At 48.7% G+C, this 20,732-nt stretch overlaps 1 protein-coding gene across 3 annotated transcripts in view; it reads right to left on the bottom strand.

Moving 5' to 3' along the window:
* NUP188 (nucleoporin 188) overlaps nucleotides 1-20,732 on the bottom strand; it is a 45,459-nt gene that overhangs the window by 1,094 nt on the left and 23,633 nt on the right. The window contains exons 13-41 of one of the 3 annotated variants that reach the window (XM_024762549.1): nucleotides 20,299-20,364; nucleotides 19,195-19,314; nucleotides 18,498-18,624; nucleotides 16,890-17,042; nucleotides 16,563-16,689; nucleotides 16,271-16,358; nucleotides 16,100-16,176; nucleotides 15,273-15,387; nucleotides 14,004-14,124; nucleotides 13,819-13,885; nucleotides 12,891-13,019; nucleotides 12,444-12,583; nucleotides 11,066-11,172; nucleotides 9,831-10,037; nucleotides 9,542-9,711; nucleotides 8,961-9,030; nucleotides 8,489-8,556; nucleotides 7,863-8,058; nucleotides 5,409-5,486; nucleotides 5,007-5,092; nucleotides 4,619-4,764; nucleotides 4,220-4,401; nucleotides 2,740-2,940; nucleotides 2,497-2,589; nucleotides 1,976-2,134; nucleotides 1,492-1,629; nucleotides 780-854; nucleotides 468-605; nucleotides 209-340 (exon numbers count right to left, since the gene is read on the bottom strand). In XM_024762549.1, the coding sequence (XP_024618317.1) occupies nucleotides 209-340; nucleotides 468-605; nucleotides 780-854; nucleotides 1,492-1,629; nucleotides 1,976-2,134; nucleotides 2,497-2,589; nucleotides 2,740-2,940; nucleotides 4,220-4,401; nucleotides 4,619-4,764; nucleotides 5,007-5,092; nucleotides 5,409-5,486; nucleotides 7,863-8,058; nucleotides 8,489-8,556; nucleotides 8,961-9,030; nucleotides 9,542-9,711; nucleotides 9,831-10,037; nucleotides 11,066-11,172; nucleotides 12,444-12,583; nucleotides 12,891-13,019; nucleotides 13,819-13,885; nucleotides 14,004-14,124; nucleotides 15,273-15,387; nucleotides 16,100-16,176; nucleotides 16,271-16,358; nucleotides 16,563-16,689; nucleotides 16,890-17,042; nucleotides 18,498-18,624; nucleotides 19,195-19,314; nucleotides 20,299-20,364 (3,576 nt within the window). Of the gene's footprint in view, nucleotides 1-208; nucleotides 341-467; nucleotides 693-779; nucleotides 855-1,491; nucleotides 1,630-1,975; nucleotides 2,135-2,496; nucleotides 2,590-2,739; nucleotides 2,941-4,219; nucleotides 4,402-4,618; nucleotides 4,765-5,006; nucleotides 5,093-5,408; nucleotides 5,487-7,862; nucleotides 8,059-8,488; nucleotides 8,557-8,960; nucleotides 9,031-9,541; nucleotides 9,712-9,830; nucleotides 10,038-11,065; nucleotides 11,173-12,443; nucleotides 12,584-12,890; nucleotides 13,020-13,818; nucleotides 13,886-14,003; nucleotides 14,125-15,272; nucleotides 15,388-16,099; nucleotides 16,177-16,270; nucleotides 16,359-16,562; nucleotides 16,690-16,889; nucleotides 17,043-18,497; nucleotides 18,625-19,194; nucleotides 19,315-20,298; nucleotides 20,365-20,732 lie in introns of all 3 variants that reach the window. The other 2 variants (XM_024762550.1, XM_024762548.1) reach the window with 2 other exon arrangements.

The raw sequence follows: 20,732 nt of genomic DNA, 5'->3' as shown, positions 1-20,732 counted from the left end.
AGAAATGGGGTTAAAAAAATAAGGTAACAGTAACAGCTCCAACTCCTTGAGAGCCTCCATTTTGCAGGGCCTACATTAAGCTGTTTTATCAGTTACTCATTTAAGTCTCATGCTAATTCTTACAGGTCAGCTCTATCACACTCCCTTTATGAAGGGAAGGCTAGATAAATGTGCCCACAGGAAGACTTGGGTTGAGGGGCCAACTTACCTCACCAAGCATGTTTAGGGCCACATTCACTGTGGCCAGAAGGGTCCCAAAAGAGGGGGCCACTTCGGAGTCAAAGGTGGGAGTGGTGAAGCTCAGGGCAAACAGGAAGTTGTATTCAGCAAGGTCCAGGGACTGCAAGGCAAGGCAAGACGAGAGCGATGTAGGGCCCCACAGGGCCCAGGCAGCTCTTGGTGCAGAGCAGGGCACAGCAGAGCCTTCACGGCTCCACTGGAGGCTGGTGGCACAATGTGGCTGGTACCTGATCCAGCAGGATCTGGCACACGTCGGGGGTGAAGTGGCGCAGGGCCGCCAGGGTCCTGCTGAGGATCTTGAGGAGCCCGTACTGGACGGTGTGCAAGGCCCGCTGCTCCGAGGCCTCTGTGTCAGGAGTGGGCTGCTTGGAGGAGGAGCAGGAGGGGGCAGCTGTGGGTGGCCGCTGAGCTCGGGGGGCGACAGCCGAGGGGATGCCCTCCCCGTTTTTGTTCTGGGGGGGAGACAAGAGATGGCTGGAGCCCACGGAAGCCAGGGGCGAGGCGGTCCGGGCAGCAGCAGCGGACAAGGGCTCAGTTACCTGCAGGTAGTGCTGCAGCATCTTGCGGCTGTGCAGGAGGGAGGTACAGGCCTGGCACAGGTAGCCCAGGTTTACCTGCAGCAAACCCAGGGGAGGGGTGAGGGGGAGCCTTGAGGCAGCAGCCCAACCAACTAGACCGACCCTGCAGGTCTCTATGGTAACAACGCACTTCTCCGGCCCCCTGAGCCCCTCCCTACATTCTCTATCTCAAAATCTCACAGCCACCAAGCACGCTCGACTGCAGACTGTGGGTCAACAGATGCCTGGACGGTTTCCCTGGGACCCAGCTAGATGCCAGGCACAGTATGAGGTCCTAAGTAAATAAGATGGGGATAATTTTCCCATCTTACAGAAGAAGAAAAAGGCTTAGAGAGGTGAAGTAACTTCACCAAGCTCACACAACCAGCAAATGACAGGCCTGTCTGACTCCAGAGCCTGTGTTCTTTCCCTGCCCCCCTCTTCGGCTGGCTCCCAAGTCCTGTTCTAAGGGATGCGAACCAAGGTCGATTCCACAGAGCCCAGCTTCTCAACCTATGAGGCTGCCCTGTCCTGTGGAGGGAAAATTCAGCTCCAGAGGGAGCAGTGTGAAACCAAACCCTGTGATACCTAAAGAAAAAGCCCACATTCCAGGAACAGGCCTGCGATTCACTGCCTGCCCCATCCCCTCCGAGCATTTCCCCAGACCCTTCAAGAAGCAGGTCTGAGGCCCCACCTGGACGTCCCGCATAAGCTGAGGCAGGTGGAAGTGCCACTCCTTCCTGAAGCTGGAGAGCTGCAGGAGGAAGCCCACGGTGTGGTCCGCCTCCTCCAGGCACGCCAGACTCTGCACCGTCCTCACCGCATTGAGGCACTGGGAGGGGGGACACGGGGAAGGATGGGGTGACTCAGGGACCTGCCACGCCTGCTCCCGCCCTCCCACGGGGAGGAGAGGTCCTGGGTCCACATACGCTGAGGTGGCAGCGTTAACGGGGCTGGACGAAGCGGTTTCTGACTAAGAGGTTTCTGTCTGAGTGGATCCCAGACCGTTCCCCTCCCTCAGCAGGGCAGCCACACTGCTTGGCCTGTCAGCCAACAGTCCTTACGGCATCTCAGAAGCGGGAGTACTGGCACCGCTCAACTGCCAAGCCTCAGACCCGAACAGTCTAGATGCCCCTGAACCCCAAGCCCCGACCCCAAGGATCCCAGCGGCCCCTCACCTGTAAGGCCCGCTCCTGGTGAACCCCCACGAAGTCCAGGGCCTCGGTCAGGAAGTTGTAGCGCAGGGTTTTGAGGAGCCGCTCCATCAGGGACATGGACAGGCGGTAGACACCCGGCCAAGAGGGGGCGTCCAGCGACTTCCGAGAGGTGCCGGGCGTCTGAGACACAAACAACAGACAGGATCACGACAGCGCCGAGGAACCCAGCTGACAGGTAGAGCGGGGCCTCCTTGCAGCCCAGCAGTTGAGGCAGCCTGGCTGGTCAGAATAGAAAAGCTCCTGGAATGGACGGCAGCAGGGCCAGACGGGGTCCGAAGGCAGCAGTTACAGGAATCTAGGTTCTAGACCCGCGTCCAGCACTAACTAACTGTGTGAGCTACTCTTGCTAGAGGTCAGTCTGGGGGCGGGGAGGATTCTGCACCATCAGTGCATTAACTAGGCCACTAAAGAGAGCAACTTCTGGGGCAAGTGAAAGCACCAAGTGGGGCTGGGGGAGGCAGTGGCAGGCCACTGGCACTCACCTGCACTGTCCCATTGGTGCTGAGCTGGTACACACTCAGGAGGGGCAAACAAATGCTCTGGGTGATGCCGGCTCCAGCCACTGCTGTGGCCCCCTGGGAGGGAAAGATGCAGAATGAGATGGAAGCTTGTCACCGCAGCCGCCCCACCCAAGGGCAGGTGGAGGTCTTGGGCTGGGAGACTCACAGGCAGCGTCAGAACCCACCCAGCATACGCAAAGAGGCTCCCTCGGGCTTGCCTCCTACCTGCTGGGTGCGAGCCAGGGTAAGGAGTAGGTGCAGCGCGGCCTCGGTGAAATGCAGGTTCTGCTTCATGCGAAGGCTCACCTCCAAGGTGGTGAAGAGGGTCGGCAGGAGGGGGAGCCTGCGGGTCACCTGCAGCCACGAGTCGCCATCCTCGTCCACCTCACACAGCTCCTTGGCCAGATGCAGGCCCAGGACACACACCTGCTGGGGCCCAGGGGCAAAGATGGGTGAAAGGGAAGGAGGCAGTGCAGGGGGAGGAGGAGGGGAGGACGAGGACAGACTGCCCCCCGGTCACCCCCACTCCGAGTGAGCCGGCTGAGACAGGACTCCAGCGCCCTCCCCACCACCCCAAACTGCCATCAAGCCGTGTCAGCGCTCCTTCCCGATTCCACCACCCGAGCCCGCTGCTGCGTGGAGTCAAAGTGGCCTCCCCTCTAGCTGCACTATTGCAGTCACCTACTAAATGGGCCTTCACTCTCTCTGGATCCTCTCTACTCCATTCTTCATCCCAGTGGCTTTTCACACTTACTGTTGACCACGAGCCACCCAAAGTAATAATACGTTTTACACTGCGTTCCAGTATAGGCATACTTACATGTTTTCATTAAACCTACCCTTATCTCCTGCAAAGCACAGATATTTTCGTTTATGTTTTATTCTAATTCGTTTAAAAAATGCTGGTTGTGGGGCTTCCCTGGTGGCGCAGTGGTTCAGAGTCCGCCTGCCGATGCAGGGGACACGGGTTCATGCCCCGGTCCGGGAAGATCCCACATGCCGCGGAGCGGCTGGGCCCGTGAGCCATGGCCGCTGAGACCGCGCGTCTGGAGCCTATGCTCCGCAACGGGAGAGGGCACAGCAGCGAGAGGCCCGCGTACCGCAAAAAAAAAAAAAAGCTGGTTGTAACCAAATGAGCTCAGGACCCATTTATAGGTCCTGACCCACAGTTTGAAAAAGTGTTCCATACTACATCCACCACACTTTCTAAAGTACAAATCTCATGTTTCCTCTCCCTTGCTTAAAATCCTTAAATCGTTTCCTATTTCACTTAGGAGCCCAGACCAAAGACCCTGACAAGGCTGCAGGTCATCTAGCCCCCAGCTCTCCAGGCCTCACTTCATCTTGGCTCACACCAGATGACTGTTACCCACAGCTCAGTACACACTGTCCTTGCTGCCCGAAGCTCCCCTGCTCCCGTGGCCTGCACGGCTCTACCAGTACTTTAAGTCACTGCTGAAAGGGCACTTTCTTTCTGAGTCCCTAGATGATGTGAGAACTCCATGCTGCACATGCTCCCTGTTTCACCCCTGCAGGACTTTCCACAATGGAATTCTGACACATCTCTGCACAGTCTGATTTATTAACTTTCCCCATCAGGCTGTGACTGTCTTGGTCACTAATCAGCCCCAGGGCCTGGCACAGACGAGGCAGCAGTTCATATCTGTGGATGCGTGTGGGAAGGACAGACAGGGTGCCCCCTCACCCCATCCCGCTGGTCCTTGTGCCGGGGCCGGGAGCAGTCGTCAGTTTCCATGCTGTCCTTGTCCTCTGTGGCACTGCCTGATGCCAGACTGTGGCGGGTCTGGTCGAAGAGCGCAATCACCTCTTCTTGGAGGGTCTCACAGACATTCAGCACCAGCTGGGAGTACTGGGGGATGTCGCTCACTGCAAAGCAGACGGGAGGGGATGCTGTCATGCTCACCAAGGCATCTGTCCCATGGGAGGGGAGGAGAAAAAGAGTTTTCCTGAAGATAAGAGTTCCGAGACCAAAAACTCAAGCCTCACAGGAGAAACATCTGGCTCTGAAGTGGAGGAAGCCCTGTCCAGGCTGGCTGGCACAGGGGCCAGGAGACCGCTCCACCGGCTCCTCTCTGCCCCTCACCTCTCATCTCCTTCATCTGCAGCACCGTGATGAACGCTGAGAACACCTTGGCCTTGGTCTTCTCCATGAGTTGCTGGTCTGCCTGCAGCACTCCCTCCAGGATCTCCGTCAAGGGTCTGAGGATTTCATCCACAGAACCTAACTCACTAGAAGCAACGTGGAGAGGAGAGGGCCGGGAGAACACACCTCAGAGAAAGGCCACACACTGCCCTGCTCCCCCTCAGGATGCCTGTGGAGCAGTGAGCCTCACGTCAGGTGTCTGCCTGAGTCCCGTTCCCCACGAGGGGAGCCCAGCCCATTTCACACCCACTTCCTCCCCTTCGGGAAGGGTAAGGCAAGCGTCACTAAAGAGGATGGGACAGGCCGCCCCTCCTGTCACAGGGCTCACCTCTTCCACTGCCGGAGAAGAATAAGCAGCAGAGTGCACATCATGGAGCCCAGGCGGAGGCAGTTCACGGAGGCGGGGACTAGGAGCTGAGGGGAGACGGCACACAGTTAACACCAGGCTTCCTGTGAGCTGACAAGGCGGGCAGATGTGAGCTCCGTCCACAGGCACCTTCGGCCTCAGGCCTTTCTTTCCCAGCAGCGAGCTCACAGGGGTGGGTCACGGGGAAGAGGCCAGGGGTTGGCACGGCAGCAGCAGGCCTCTGCCTCCCACTGCAGCCTCGGGCCTCCCAGGCCACTTGAACCCTTTGACCTGACCACTCTTGCGGCTGCAGGCTGCGAGCAGCTATTTGACCTCGGAGACCTTCTCCCTGGGAGGAATGGGAAATCTCCCAGACACACTTACTAACGCCTTGGTCCCATCGAGCACGTCAAGAAAGAGCTGGCGACGCACTGCAGAGTCAGTCAGGTGCATTATCTCCGCCTGCAAAGGAACAGGAAAAAAACGTCTGGAAAATTTCCCAGACTCTAAAAGCCAAGAAAGGTGGGGTCCTTACCGACTGCCTGTTTAAAATGGGGCTTGAGGGCCCTGCTGTTTCTTTGTCCACCTTAGTCATGCTCAGAACCAAGCCCAGGTTCACCTCCTCCCCCTGATGACATCCTTCCTCTGCTCAGACCCTTCAAGGCTTCCCAGTGGAACCCATCTAGAAACACAAACTCCTCTACAAGGCCTGGGAGCCCCTTAGGATCTGGTCCACCTGATTTTGGTATCATCCCCGTTGTGCTCACTCGACTCCAGCCCTACAGGCCTCCTTCCTCCTCCGTGAATACACCAAGCTCTTCCCACTTCTGGACACTTGCATCTGTGACTCTGACTGCCTAGAGCACCCTCTGGAAGGTTCCTCACACACTCAGGCCTCAGTGTGGACAGCACCTCCTCAGAGAGGGCCTCCCGACCACTCCTATCCTCCTTTAGCAGTCGCTACCATAGCATCTTTTTTTATTTATTTATTAAGGTTCCTCACACACTCAGGCCTCAGTGTGGACAGCACCTCCTCAGAGAGGGCCTCCCGACCACTCCTATCCTCCTTTAGCAGTCGCTACCATAGCATCTTTTTTTATGTATGTATGTATGTATGTATGTATGTATGTATGTATGTATGTATGTATGTCTGTCTGTCTGTCTGTCTGTGTTGGGTCTTCGTTGCTGCATACGGGCTTTTTTCTCTAGTTGTGGTGAGCGGGGGCTACTCTTCCTTGCAGTGTGCAGGCTTCTCATTGAGATGGCTTCTCTTTTCTTTTTTTTGCGGTACGCGGGCCTCTCACTGCTGTGGCCTCTCCCGCCGCAGAGCACAGGCTCTGGATGCGCAGGCTCAGCGGCCATGGCTCACGGGCCCAGCCACTCCGCGGCACGTGGGATCCTCCCGGACCGGGGCACAAACCCGTGTCCCCTGCATCGGCAGGCGGACTCCCAACCACTGTGCCACCAGGGAAGCCTGAGGTGGCTTCTCTTGATGCGGAGCATGGGCTCTAGGTGCACGGGCTTCAGTTGTTGTGGCTCGTGGGTTCTAGAGCGCAGTCTCAGTAGTTGTGGCGCATGGGCTTAGTTGCTCCGCGCCATGTGGGATCTTCCTGGACCGGGGCATGAACCCGTGTCCCCTGCATCGGCAGGCGGATTCTTAACCACTGCGCCACCAGGGAAGCCCCGCCACAGCGTCTTCCAAGTGAACTACCACAATCCCAAACTGTATTCTTTGTAAATCTGTTCACAATTTGCCTCTCTCATGGGCCACCTTCCATGAGATCAAAGACCCTACTTGCCTTATTCACTGCTGCATCCCAGTGCCTGGCACATAGTAAGCATTCCATTACTATCCATTAAATGAATGAATGATCAATATCCTGGACTAAACCAAATAGGTTTCCTAGGGGAAAAGAGGATGGTGAGATTTTCAGAGCTGCAATTCAAGAATTGCTGCCCAGGTAGGACCTAAAAGGCAGGTGACACACAAATTACTGCCTGGGGAATCAATCATTCCCCCAAGATGGTTGAGCCTTTTAGTGTGTCTACAGTCTCAGGGGTCCAAAACCACTCTGCCACAGCCAAGCTCCAAGGCTGTGGGCAGTCTGGCACTAGGGAACAAGTCATGGAAGATGTAAGAGTGTGCCTGGAACGAAGGGCATCTATTAAGCTGAAGTTAGTAATGAAATCAAGATAATAATCTGGATTCCCTAAGGCAAAATAGGTCAATATCAAGTCCTTATTCCACAGCATGGCATTGTCAAAGCGCGCGCGCGCGCGCCAAGGGAAAATGCAAATTCTTCCCAAACGTTAACTCTCTCTCTAAAATCCAATGCTCTGTAGACACACGTTGCAGAGACAATGGCCTCTGTTCTTTTTCTAAGAAGCCCAGGAAATGCCGTTTCTAGAACCAAGGAAAACCAACTGTTCCCTAGAGAGGGTGCTGCTGCAGCCGTTGTAGCTACCTGCTGACTAGTCAACAAATATGTACTTAGCGTCCACAGGGCACACAGTGTGAGAAGGCCAACTACCCACATGCACAAGAGGTGGATGAATGAAGGGAGCCCCTGGACCTATCCAGGGCTGCAAAGGTGGCTATAGGAGGGTTTCATGAATGTCTGAAGGGATTTAAAATGACTTCTCTGCACTTTCTTTAAGGGTCTCTTGTTTGCCCCAAAGCCCTCAAACACCCCATATTTGGCACAGAACCTGTTACGTTTTAGCTCTCAGAGAAAAATCCTGATTCATTCTTTATCCCAAGGGGCTGTATCTGCTAGGCATCCCAGCATATCGTTGCTAGGATACCAAAGTGAAAACCGCACCCCAGGAGGTTCTTACGTGACTGGTGGCGATGATGAGAAACATCCTCCAGGCGGAGACCAGCATCTGATACTCTACCAGGGAGGTGCAGCTGCTGCCCTCTGTGTCAGCCGTGTGACCTGCCAAGGACTTGACATACCCTGACCAGTAGGCAAAGCGTTTCTCGCTGGAAAATTTCTCGAGTGTATCTTTTAAAGACTGGTCTAATGAGCCCCTATGGTGCCGAGAAAAACAAAACCTACAGTTAGGTTTTAAAAGCAGATGGGAATGTGATGGGCACAGATCGTTGCTGAGGCAGAGAAAACCACCTCACATGGGCTTAAAAGCAGACAGCTCCCAATCAGCTCTGATGTGTGGGGCTCACACTTCTTGCTCAGCATAATGGGTTAGGCTGAGGCCTTTTCTAAGATTCCTCCTCCATAAAATCCCAAGCACATGGAGTTTGCTTCACAATAACTCTTTCTGACAATCATAAATGCCATCAATGGACTGGCCAGGGACACAGACCAGTGGCCCTCCATAAATGGCTCCAAACCAGCTCTCTCCTCTGCCTTGGCTCATACAGCCGTGCCCTCAGCCGTAGACTACCATGGTCCCCCAGCCACAAACCTCTAATTAAAATCTCAAAAGGGGAAAGGACTCACTTAACTACATAGTATATCTCCAAGCAAATTATCTTCATGATTAGGGCACAGGTTTCCAGGATGCTGGGCTGTGGAGGGGGAGAGCAGAGAATCATGAGAACCTCTCCCCTGGTGCCCCGCCCTTCCACAAGGAAACAGAGCAGGAACCCGACACTAGAAAACGAGAAAGCACATTCCCTGTCGAATGTGAGTGGCCATCTAACTAGCAAGAGCAGAAGCATCAGGTCCACAGTGCCTCCAAGTGAGCAGAGACCACAGAGCCAGCAACAGAGCAGGGCATGCCGCTCTCCTTCCCAGAGCAAGACAGCAAAGGAAGAGGAGGCAAGCACTTCTCTGAGAGAGAAGTTTCTAGTGAAGAAAACATTCTGGTTGTTTAATTAGGGGAGGAGTCACTTTCCACAGCTCAGTCTCACAGCCCAGCCTTGACTCCCAGGGACTTTCAGTCACTGTCCCTCCCTCCACCACTGCTCACCTCGGATGTTTCTGAGGGAGGAGAAAGGGTTCCAAATAGTGGACTGGTTAAATTCTCCCAGAACTTGGGTCTAAAAAGAAAATACGTGTTGGCAATCACATGTTCTCTTACCCGGTCCCTTCTCCTCTCTCCACCTCCCCTTGGTGGTTACTTCCCCACATTTTATCGCTCCCACAACCCTAACATCTGCTGCGTGGGCCGCTTGCTCCTACATAAACATCAAGGGTTCCATGGAAAAAACAGGCTCCAAGAGAAGAGGTGCTCCATTCAGTCCAATGGCTTGAGTGAGCCACTCTCATCTGAATCTACCGTTTCTCACGAACAATGGCTTTGGGGGGTTGGCAGAAGGCAGAAATGCAAAAGGTGGAAACTCTAAGGTAAACACATCAGAGTAAAGGTTACACCTGCTGGTGGCAGCTTTAAACAGAGAATAAACTCCCACACACCGACCCAGGCACTAAGCACTTTTATGCATGTGCCCAGGGACCTGTCACAACAAATCTCTCAGAATGACTGTTACCCCATCTTACAGACAAGGACATGAGCTCTGGAGGTTAAGTAACTCCTGGAGACAGACTCACTTGGTTCTGAGGACCAGCATGGCACTGTCCCGACGGTCCTGCCACAGGGCATGCAGAAAGGCAATGGCTGCACGGTGCAGCAGCGGTGGGCACCAGTAGCGATCCTGCTGCTGGGAATCAATCAGCTCCAGCACCACATGGAGACAGCTCCACACCCCAAGGCTGAATTCCTGCAAGAGGGGCAGGTGACAGTTCAGCCCCACAGCTTCTGCCATCAACTGGACCCTCAGAGTCCAGCACCCACCTCCCAGGGAGCCATCTCCCAGCTTCATCCCAGGTGCAGGCTCACCTTGGAGCCATCACTGCCATCCTTCACCTCCAGATTCAGAAACAGTTCAATGAGGCCTGGCTGCGTCTCTACGGCAACTGTGAGGAATTCCAGAATCATGACTTTGATGCGCATGTCCTCAATCTTGCTCTGCAGTCGGGTCAGGAAGGCATCGCGGATGGCAGCCGCATCATTGCCCAGGCAGGCATATACTGACATTGGGGCCACCTGGTGGAGACCGGGACACACAGGCTTAGAGCTCTACCTCCAGAGAAACCTCAACAGACTCCTGAAGAAAGGTGCTGAACAACTCTCGGAAAATGCCAGAAAGGGAAACATTCAGATGGATAGCTCTGGGTCAGAAGAGACATCATTCCAAACTACAGCAAAAGATGCCCAACGACTCCCAGAAGAAATAGTAATCAACATAAAAGGATGCATAACCTCTCTCATGGTTAAATAAATGCAAAGTTTAAAAAAAGGTATTGATTTGTCTATTAGACTAGCAAAGATTAAAAAACTGATGGAGCCACTGTGGCAAGGATACAAGACTTGGGTTTTAGGAGCATAAAGTGTTATAATCCTTTTTGGAGGGTAATTTCAAAATTTCTAATAAAAATTAAAATGCCCATTGATATCTATCTAATTTTTAGGAACTGTAAACAAAAGTTTACAGAGTTCTATGGATAAGAATATTCACTACAGCACTGTTTAACACTAAGACAGAAAATAGTCCAAATAAATTAGGAGGCATCCATTCTATGGCATGCCGTGCAAGCATGAGAAAATGAAGTAGCTCCAAATGTGCCCACACGGCAATACTGCAGGATATCGTGTTAAGTGAAGAAAGCTAGACACAAAACAGTATGTATCGTGGAATTCTGCTTTTGGAAAGAACAAAAGCTCACACCAAACATCCCTTAATATATAAGCACAGATAAAAAGAAATCTGGAGCAATGCGTACCAACCTGCTCATAGGAATTCTTGGAATGAGGAGATCATAGGGTACCTTAACTTTCTATGTTACATTTATCTGTAACATTTAAATAAACATTTTTAAATGAATTTGTATGTCTTTTATAAACAGGGGAAAAAAACACCTCTCATAAAACACAATTTGCGTGCGTGTGTGTGTGTCTTTTTGGCTACATCACTTTAAAAGTCCAAGTTAGCTACTTCTCTTGGGAGAAAGCAAGAGTGGTCTCAAGCACAAAGTCAGTTTTCTGGGGCTTTGACTCGTTAGGTGGGATCCTACCGTGGCCAGACGTTTTAGTAGCTGGATGGCAAGACGTGGCAAAGCAGGGTCATGTTTGTGGTAGATGTATTTGGCAAGAACAGCAATAAGGTTGTTCCCGTGGGCACCTGAAGAAGTACAGGAAGCAGTTTAGACACCAAAGCATGCCTGATTCAAGCTCTTAAGAGAGCCTTCTGCTCAAAAAGGCTCATATATGTGAGGGAATTTACTCTCAAGTACTTGGAGGGCCAGAGCAAATCTAGGTGGCTGTATCATCCTCTTTTTTCAGTAGCCAAGGGGACAGGCAGGATTGGGGTAAACAGCTCAATCCAATTCATTAAGAGCAGAAAAAGAGGGACTTCCCTGGCGGCGCAGTGGTTAAGAATCCGCCTGCCAATGCAGGGGACACGGGTCCGAGCCCTGGTCCAGGAAGATCTCACATGCTGCGGAGCAACTAAGGCTGTGTGTCACAACTACTGAGCCTGCTCTCTAGAGCCTGTGAGCCACAACTACTGAAGCCCACAAGCCACAACTACTGAAGCCCATGTGCCTAGAGCCCATGCTCCACAACAAGAGAAGCCACCTCAGTGAGAAGCCCGTGCACCGCATAAAGACCGAACGCAGCCAAAAATTTTTTCCATGTGCCTAGAGCCCATGCTCCGCAACAAGAGAAGCCACCTCAGTGAGAAGCCCGTGCACCGCACAAAGACCGAACGCAGCCAAAAATTTTAAAAAAATAGATTAAATAAATCAAAAAAAAAAGAGCACAAAAGATACATTTTTAAGAAAACAGCATGTTAACAAATAGGTTAGGAAAACCTAACCACATTAAAGCATCACATTAAAGTGCCACCACATTAAAGCACGGCACTGAAATGCTAAAAGTCCCAAAATGATACAGCTCGAAAAAGGTCAGAGATGTTACCCAAACGCCTACTTGAAAATGAGGAAACTGGGTCCCAAAGAGGTTAAATGAGTAGTTTAAGGTCAAAGAGTAATAACAGTCAATACTAAACAGGTACCAGGTTTTACAAGTAGTAATTTAATCTTCATTATAATCTCATAAGGTAGATACTGCTATTATCCCCACTTCATAGATGAGAAATCTGAAGCAGAGTTGTTTAATTACGTGCCCAAGGTCAAAGCTGGTTGAAGTCAGAATTTGAACCTAGACAGTCTAACTTTGAACATGTGTTCTTTACTATTATTCTGTCATCAATAGGAGGAAGAGATGAAGTATGATACAGTCTTCTTATTTCTAAGTCCAGGATGGGAACTGGTGATCACTCCCAAATTTCCTCAAAGAGTTCCATCAGAAAATATTGTTAACCTCTAAAAACACAGCCTGAAGTATGTACTTATGGGCAGAAATGCTGCTGAGTGGAAGAAAATTACATACCATGTTGTGTGAGAGCCTGTTCCAGGGGGGACACCACATTAGAAGGAGGTTTCAGCCGAATAACATTGTTGGTGACGGAGAATGCCAGTTTCACCGTCTTGATCAGCAGCTGGCCCTGCCCCTGGCCCTCTGCCCCATCACTAGGGTGCCAAATGGAAACCAAAGTTGATTCAGACAATATGACTTCATTCGCAATACATGTGCTCTCATGAATTAGATTCCAACAATAATCCCAGAGTTCAACAGCTTCTTTTAGAGGCCCCAGTCCAAACTAGGAGAGAGGAGGAGCAATCAACTCCCTTTGCTATGTGCCAGTCTACAGAGCAGCCACTAGGTTACACAAAGGCTATGCCCTAGGAAGAACAAGGTTGTCTTTCTTATGCTGAAGTTCTTACAACATGCAGGCACAATAAAGATAAATGGGGGAAGGTGGCAAGGGAGGCCTACCTGCGGGGCTGAGCAGCCATCACCATGTCGATAGTGTCCACACCAATGCCCATGATATTGATCACAGTCTGTCCTGCTTCCGTATAGGCCAGGCTGCAGATGCAGAGAGACTGCAGACTGGGGGTATGACTGGAAGACAGACATGTTCTGAGTTACCGGGGAGCTGCCAAATTTACTACTGGAAGGAAAGGGTATTGTCCAAACCTAAACAATTGGACATTAGTGAAACAGATCAGCTCTCGCTGCCAGTGGAAGCCACTCCGATTCCTTTCCTTAAATAGACCCTGAGAAACAATCTAAATGTCCGTCAATTAATGGATATGCTTACTGAAATGAATCATAATTAATCCATACAGTGGAATGCATGGAACCATTAAAACAAGACAGATCTATATGCAGTGGCACAGAAATAAAAGGTAGAGAGTTAGTACAAGCAGAGGAAAAAACCTAGAAGATACACATTAACTTGTTAATAGTCCTGTTTCCCTATGAACATGCATAATTTTTGTAAAGGTCTGTGTGTGTGTGTGTGTGTGTGTGTGTGTGTCTGTGTGTGTGTGTGTCTGTGTGTGTGTGTGTCTGTGTGTGTGTGTGTCTGTGTGTGTGTGTGTCTGTGTGTGTGTGTGTCTGTGTGTGTGTGTGTCTGTGTGTGTGTGTGTCTGTGTGTGTGTGTGTCTGTGTGTGTGTGTGTACAATTTCACTGGGAACAACCTTGTTCCCATTTCATTGGCTCTTCTCTCTTCATAGGGAGAAAGGAGAAACAGCCTGGTGGAAAGCAAGTCAGAACCCAGGAGCACTGAGCTCTGGGCCTAACCAAGTTGAGTACTCTGGAAGAATGAGCTAGCTCTGCACAGCAGAAGCCTGTGTCTTCCCTTGCAGACTGGCAGCATCCGAGAGTACCGAGCTCTAGCAATCACCCGCCTCCTACCTGCTGTGCAGGTCTGTCTCATGACACAGGTTCAGTATTGCATGAATCAGCTCCAGGATCAGGCAACCTGGACTCCAGAAAAGACAGAGGAATGACGCGGCCTTGCGTGATGAACCTTATCCCAAGAGAGAAAAATCCAGGGAACCAACAATTCCTCCCATCTTCCCTGCCCACGCTTTCCTTACCAATCTGTTCTCTCACTCCGTGGGAGTTGTACCGCCACTTGTGGTAACTCGGCAGCATCTCCTTCAGCACAAACATGACACAGGGCACCAGCCCTTGGCTCTGGGTACTACCAAGCTGCCCCTACAAGAAACCATGCTGTGAAGGTTTATGCCACTTAAAGGTAAGTCATTTTGTCACTAGAGATTTAACTCCAAAACCATAGGTCCAAATAGGTCCAAAGGAAATCTGGGCAAACCTTGGCCATCAGTGGAAAAAAAAAAAAGAAACATCAGAATACTCTAGTTCAACTGAATCCAAGTTGTAGGTTTCTCTAGAACAGAGAAAGGGACTAAAAAGACAATTTGACAATGTCACAAAAGGCAAGAAAAGAGAGGGATGAAGGCTAAATCTGAGCAGAAGAGAGGTCTATCTTAAACACAGAGGATATAGGACTGTTGATGATGGAGAATGCCAGTTTCACTGCCGTGATCACCAACCACCCCCAACCTCTACCCCATCACTCGGATATCAGAAAGGAGATCTGACAGTCCAAATTCTTTGTCCTAATATTACTTGTTACCATCAGCTTCCTTATCTTAAAAATGGGGCTTCTTTATATAAACATCAATATCTATATCCCTACCTCTACACAGGATTGTTTCTATCTTTTTAAGCACTCACTGATTGACTGACTCCTGCAGGCAGGAAGTGTGCTGAGTATTTTGCATGTGTGGCCCTCTCAACAACTCCATGAGGCAGAGATATTTATCATCCCAGTTTAGAGAGGTTCTAAGAAATTCAATACTTGCCCAAGGTCATGCAGCTAGTAAGTGGTCAACCTGAAAAGTAAACCTAATTCTGACTCCAAAATCTATGCTACACAAGTAGTTTTCAAAGAGAGCTGTGACCCATTAGTGGATTGTGAGATAACTTATTAGAAAACATCTGAGTGCATCTTGCATAATAAAAGTAGTGTTGTACTGTGAAACTCTGCTTTAGAAGTAAACATACAATGTGTATCCTGGGATATGATGTAATGTGTACATATTACCCTGGGCTCTGTCAAAATAGCTTGAGAGTTGCTGCATTATACCATACAGCCTCTGAGCATTAAATAAGTTAACACAGATAAAGCATCTACTACAGAATCTGGCACACAATAAATACTCAATACACAGAAACTGTCATCACCATAACATCAGGACAACTGGTCTAGCTGCAAACAAAATGACTACAGTAGCTGGGGGCAGGGAAACTATTTCAGATGCTTCTATCTGATTAGATTTTACCTTGACAAGAGTGGTGATCAAGCGCAGAAAGGCAACAGTGACTCCATACTCGCCCTGGGGCTGTTCACTATTCATCAAGAGGTTTCCATACCCTCCAGCATTCATCCCCTCAGCACTGGGAAAAGACAGAGAGGCAGAGGGAAAAAAAGGTTTAAAAAAATTATAATCACAGAGCATTCTTCTTATTATTTAGATGGCTTGGGCATAAAACAGGAAAGCTCTGCACAGGAATTAATCAAATCTAGGCTATGTAATACCCAGGGTAAGCATTAAAGACTTTATTGATATACAACCTCAAAAGTGAAAAATCAAATAAACATGAGGAAAACATCCTCATCTTGTAAGCAAAAGAAAGCAAGGAGAGAATGTTCAGGTAGTAAGATGGAGCCTGTGTATGAATAACTGGTCTACCAGGCAAGCCCGAGTGGCCATGAATCAAGGAAAAGTACAGAGTGACTATGGCTTAAAAAGGGGAAGTTGAGCCTCTGGATCCAGAAACCTCTGGACTCTAGACTGGAAAGTTAACTCCCACGTACCTAAAGTGAATGAGAAATACCTCTTTCTCTCTGTGTCTCTCTCTCTCAGGCTTTCAAGACTGTGAACCATCAGTGCTGGCCTAAGAGGAAAGCAGCCTCTGTGCCCCAAGTCCCATCACCTCTTTTGCCTTGCCCTCACTCATTTCCGGTGAGAGGGCTGAACAGACAAGGAGCGAACGGGCAGAGAAGCATCTTTAAAACTAACGAAGCTAGCTTAGATCTGAAATGTATATGGTACTCCCAGGGAATATACTCTAAGTATGTATACTCTATACCTAGGACCTGGCTCACCTAATCATCTGACTCATGTTGGAGACCTGGTGGGCCACGAAAGGTAAAAAGCCTGTGTGACGAAGATCAGTCCAGACCTGAGAAGGGAAAAGAAGAGTCAAATGTCCATGTGTCTTCAGGTATACACCAAGCGTGACGTTTTTCGGCTGTTAGGAAGACTTGGCGTCTCACCTTTGCTGGGTTCCGGGCAGCCAGAACGGTCAAGCAATTGACACAAGCAGCAATGACATCCACAGGCCGGGAGATCACGGCTGTTAACCTGGTGGAGAGCAGTGCACTGTCCTCAGTAAAATGAACGATGCGGCTCGTTGCATCCCAAGTACTTCCCAGTCCGCTTCCCAAATCCCTCCTGGCAGCAGGGATGTGGAGACAGGAAAGCCCTCAGCTGGGGACAGATACCACCAGGGCTGTCCACAGTGCAACATGTGCAGACTTGAGCCCAGTGGAGTTACCAGATACTGACCGCTGCAGCAGCATGTAGATGCGGGACGTGATGGGCAGGAGACAGTCTGCTATCGACAGGTCTGTACTGATGACCTTATGGACCAGATCAATGATGGGTCTGACCCGCTGGCAGTGCTGAATCACATCTGAGGGGGAAGGAAGCTTGTGATCTCAATGAAAACAATTCCTTTAAGATCACTGAGCAGTCTCTGAGACCCAGATGAACAAATTATGCTAATCACAATCTGGAAGGTTCTGAATCTTATCTTGAAATTCTCTATCTTCCAAATCCTCTAAGCATGTCCATTTTTCTTCCCACAGAGATGTCTCCCAAAGCTGACCTCACCTGCAGTAGAAACAACATGAAGCAGCATTTCAATCTCACAGGTGAAGAGGGTCCAGCTGCTATAAGAGTATTCCCAGCGTACCAGGTAGGCCCTATCGTCCAACATTACTTGGCCCACAGTGCCTTGAGGTATGCGAAGGTTGGTCTGACCCCCTAAGGAAGGGAGAAAGAGAAATTAGTCTAATAGGAAGAGGTGACTCCTATAAGACAGCAATATTTAATCACTCAGAGATGCATAGTTTCTCTTCCTAGTATCCAACACTGCTACAGCTTTTTCCATTAAAAAGAAAAAGAAAAACAAAAGCCCTCTCTTGTCATTGGGGAAGTGACTCTTTCCATGTGTCTGAAAAACAGCTGAGTGCAGAGTGGTTCTCCACTCAAATGATGACTATAGGAAGACCACCTTATGGGACAGTAGGTGCCTGGGTGACTGGGTAAGTCAGTAATGATGCCACGATTAGGACAGTAAGGCTGTTACTCTTAGACACTGACAGTAAGAAAGGAAATTGCTACAACATTTTTCTACAACTTAATTTGATATTACCATTCAAAACTTTTTATTATTTTTTTAAATTGTGGTAAAAAATACATAAAATACACCATTTTAACCATTTTTAAGTGTTCAGTCCACTGGCATTAAGTACATTCACATGGTTATGCAACTGTCACTACCATCCACCCAAAGAACTGTTTTCATCTTGCAAGACTGAAATTCTATACCCATTAACCAATAATTCTCCATTACCCCATCCCTCAGCCCCTGTGACCACCATTCTACTTTCTGTCTCTGTAAATCTGACTACTCTAAGTACCTCATATGAGTGGAACAGTGTTTGTTCTTTTGGGACTGTCTTATTTCATTTAGCATCATGCCGTCAAGGTTCACCCGTGTTATAGCATGTGTCAGAATTCCTGTTCTCTTTCAGGCTGAATAATATTCCACATTTTGGCTCTTGGGAAGACTTAATGTCTCACCTATATATACCACGTTTTTTAAAATCCGTTTCATCTGTCAGTGGACATGCATTTAAAAATTTTATTGTATATACCCTTTTACCCACAATCCCACTTTGGGGATTCTATATACTAAAAATAAAAGCACTAGTATATAAAGGTACATGTCCCCAAAGCAGCGTTGATTATAGTGGCAAAAACCTGACACAGCCTAAATGTCCTCTGGAAGGGAAAAGATAAAAAATGATGGGACATCAAGAATAATTACATAGTTACTAAAAAGAATGAGTCAGATCCACATGTAATAAAATCAGTTTGCGAATGAATTTTGAAAGAACACAGAAATGTGCAAAAGGACACACACCAAACTCTTAACGTTAATCATCTGATGGAGACAGGTCTAAAGAGAGATTAGCTTTTTAAAATGTATCTCTGCATTGTTTCCCTTGTTATAATGAACATGCATTATTTTTGAAGTAAAACAATCTAAAGATGGAAAGAAGTGAGAAACTAACTATTTATTAGCAAATCAACAAGCAGTGGAGAGGAGAAGGACCTGCTTTAAAGGCATGCATGTGAAATATTAAAACAGCAGTAAGGTCCACACAGAGGCCATGGAAAAGAGACGGCTGAACCAGGGTCTGCCTATCTTACCAAGAGGGTAAAGGAGTTTGGGTGTTTGCCTCCGCCAGAGAGTTCCGTCTTCATGGGAGATCACATCATGGGGCTTGTGCTTATAAAGTTCATTGTAGAAAGACATCTTATCCAAGAAACTATACACCTGCCAACACACAGAAAAAAAAAACTCAGCCACACATTTACCAGGGGGACATTTAAGGGGTCTTTCCCATCTGCTTTTCTGCTCTTTCAGCCAAACTGTGTGGTCAGCCAGCCTGTGCTGACTCTCAAACTTCTTACAAACCCACCCCTGTGACTCTTCTTAGACTTGCCTCTGCACTCCTTGTCAAATCCTTATTATTCTTTAACACCCAAGTCAAGGCCCCCCTCACTCCACACAGAGTTGCCTCTCCTGAACAGTATGGTCTTTACCACTCAGATGACATTAGTTACATACCACCTGGCTTTATTACTTATTTCTTAGACCCCTTACTCTCTTCCATCTAGATACTAAGGGACTTCACATTTTGTCTCACTCCCAAAATATCTACAATAGGTACTTAATAAAAAGATTTAAATTTAATTTTATAGAACTGATGCACTGTCTTTGACATTTTTCATTCAACCTCACACTAATTCCTGCCATGGCAATGAAATTTCAATGTGGAAAGCAAAAAGGATTCCTAAAAAACATCTCCTACTCTACTTAGGCATCTAACTGAATAAAACCTACCTTCTTGGCAGTAGACTTCCCTGATACGAGGGCTTGTAGCAATTGCAGGAGTGGGGAGAGGAGATGGGGAAACATTCCACATACACTGTCCAGAATGATCCCAAGACCAGAGGTTGGCTCCTATGATGGAAGGGTAGAAGTCACCGACCTTCACATTATCCACGGATTAACACATCTCTGAACTGCCCAGCAATCACAAGGAAGAGTAAAATTAATCCTTTCCTTTAGGCAGACATCATTCCTCTCTAATAATTTAAGACTTCCACGTTTCCACTGAAAAAGGCTATCAACAACTGATTGAGTCAGGACCTGAGGAGAGACTACTGCTGCCTCCAGTGACCTCTGCCGTCCTCTCCATAGGAAAACACCATTCACCTGTGCATGACCTGTTTCCACTAATGTGAAAAGCACCCACAACATGTCAGCAGATAGCACCAAACACACGAGCAACACATCCTCAATGTGAATATTGTTTCCCACCGGATTCTCCCTGGAACACTGATTCTGTGAGACTGGATAGCATCTCAGGAAAAAGAGGATAAGATATACAGGCAAATCAGTCAGGCCACAGTTTAAGGGAAAACAGATTTATTCATGAGCTGGACCTTGAGGCTTGAGGCCGTCAATGGTAAGACTAAGTACCGGTGAGAAACTGTTCTCTCCAAAGCCATATTCTTACTCTAAACCTGTTACAATATTCTGAAATCTCTTAAGACACAATTACAATCGCCCAGTGGTACGTTCAGGAGTTAATAGCACTACTGGTGCCTGAGTCTCTCAATGTAAAAAAAGACTTGATGGGTAGGAGAGAGAACACACTGGTTAATAATGTGGACTAGGGACTCAAGTCAGACAGAACTAGATCTTGATCCTGACTGTCTAGCTGTGACTAGCTTGGGCAAATCACTTCACATCTCCGAGCATCACATTTCCTCACATGCAAAATGGTGATGATAATAATACTACCCAATCCATAGATTTCTGTATAGATTATATGAGAAAATAGACTTAAAAGCTTAGTATAAGACCTATCACAAAGTAAGTGATTAATAAATTCTTCTGCTATAGAGAATACCGTAGCATGGCTCCCTCTGACATACTTACTGTTCCCCAGAACAGTTCTGGAAGAGAAGGGTCTGCCAGGACTTCACATGCTGTGTCGATTACATCCTGTTGGGGAGGGAAAAAGAAAATGCTTATTTTCCCTAGTTGAACCAGTCCATCTTTTTTTAACTGTATTCTGTTAAAATAAAAACATGAATAATACCTTCATATAGTATGTCAGAAAGAATTCTGGGATTAAAAAGTAAGGGATAGGGCTTCCCTGGTGGCGCAGTGGTTGAGAGTCAGCCTGCCGATGCAGGGGACACGGGTTCGTGCCCCGGTCCGGGAGGATCCCACATGCTGCAGAGCAGCTGGGCCCGTGAGCCATGGCCGCTAAGCCTGCGCGTCCGGAGCCTGTGCTCCGCAATGAGAGAGGCCACAGCAGTGAGAGGCCCGTGTACCGCATAAAAAAAAAAAAAAAAGTAAGGGATGTA

This window comes from Neophocaena asiaeorientalis, unplaced genomic scaffold (genome assembly GCF_003031525.2).
Source record: "Neophocaena asiaeorientalis asiaeorientalis breed wild unplaced genomic scaffold, Neophocaena_asiaeorientalis_V1.1 scaffold78, whole genome shotgun sequence".
NCBI lineage: Eukaryota > Metazoa > Chordata > Mammalia > Artiodactyla > Phocoenidae > Neophocaena > Neophocaena asiaeorientalis.
Note: the sequence above shows the minus strand (reverse complement) of the source record. Positions and strands in the feature narration are given on the sequence as shown.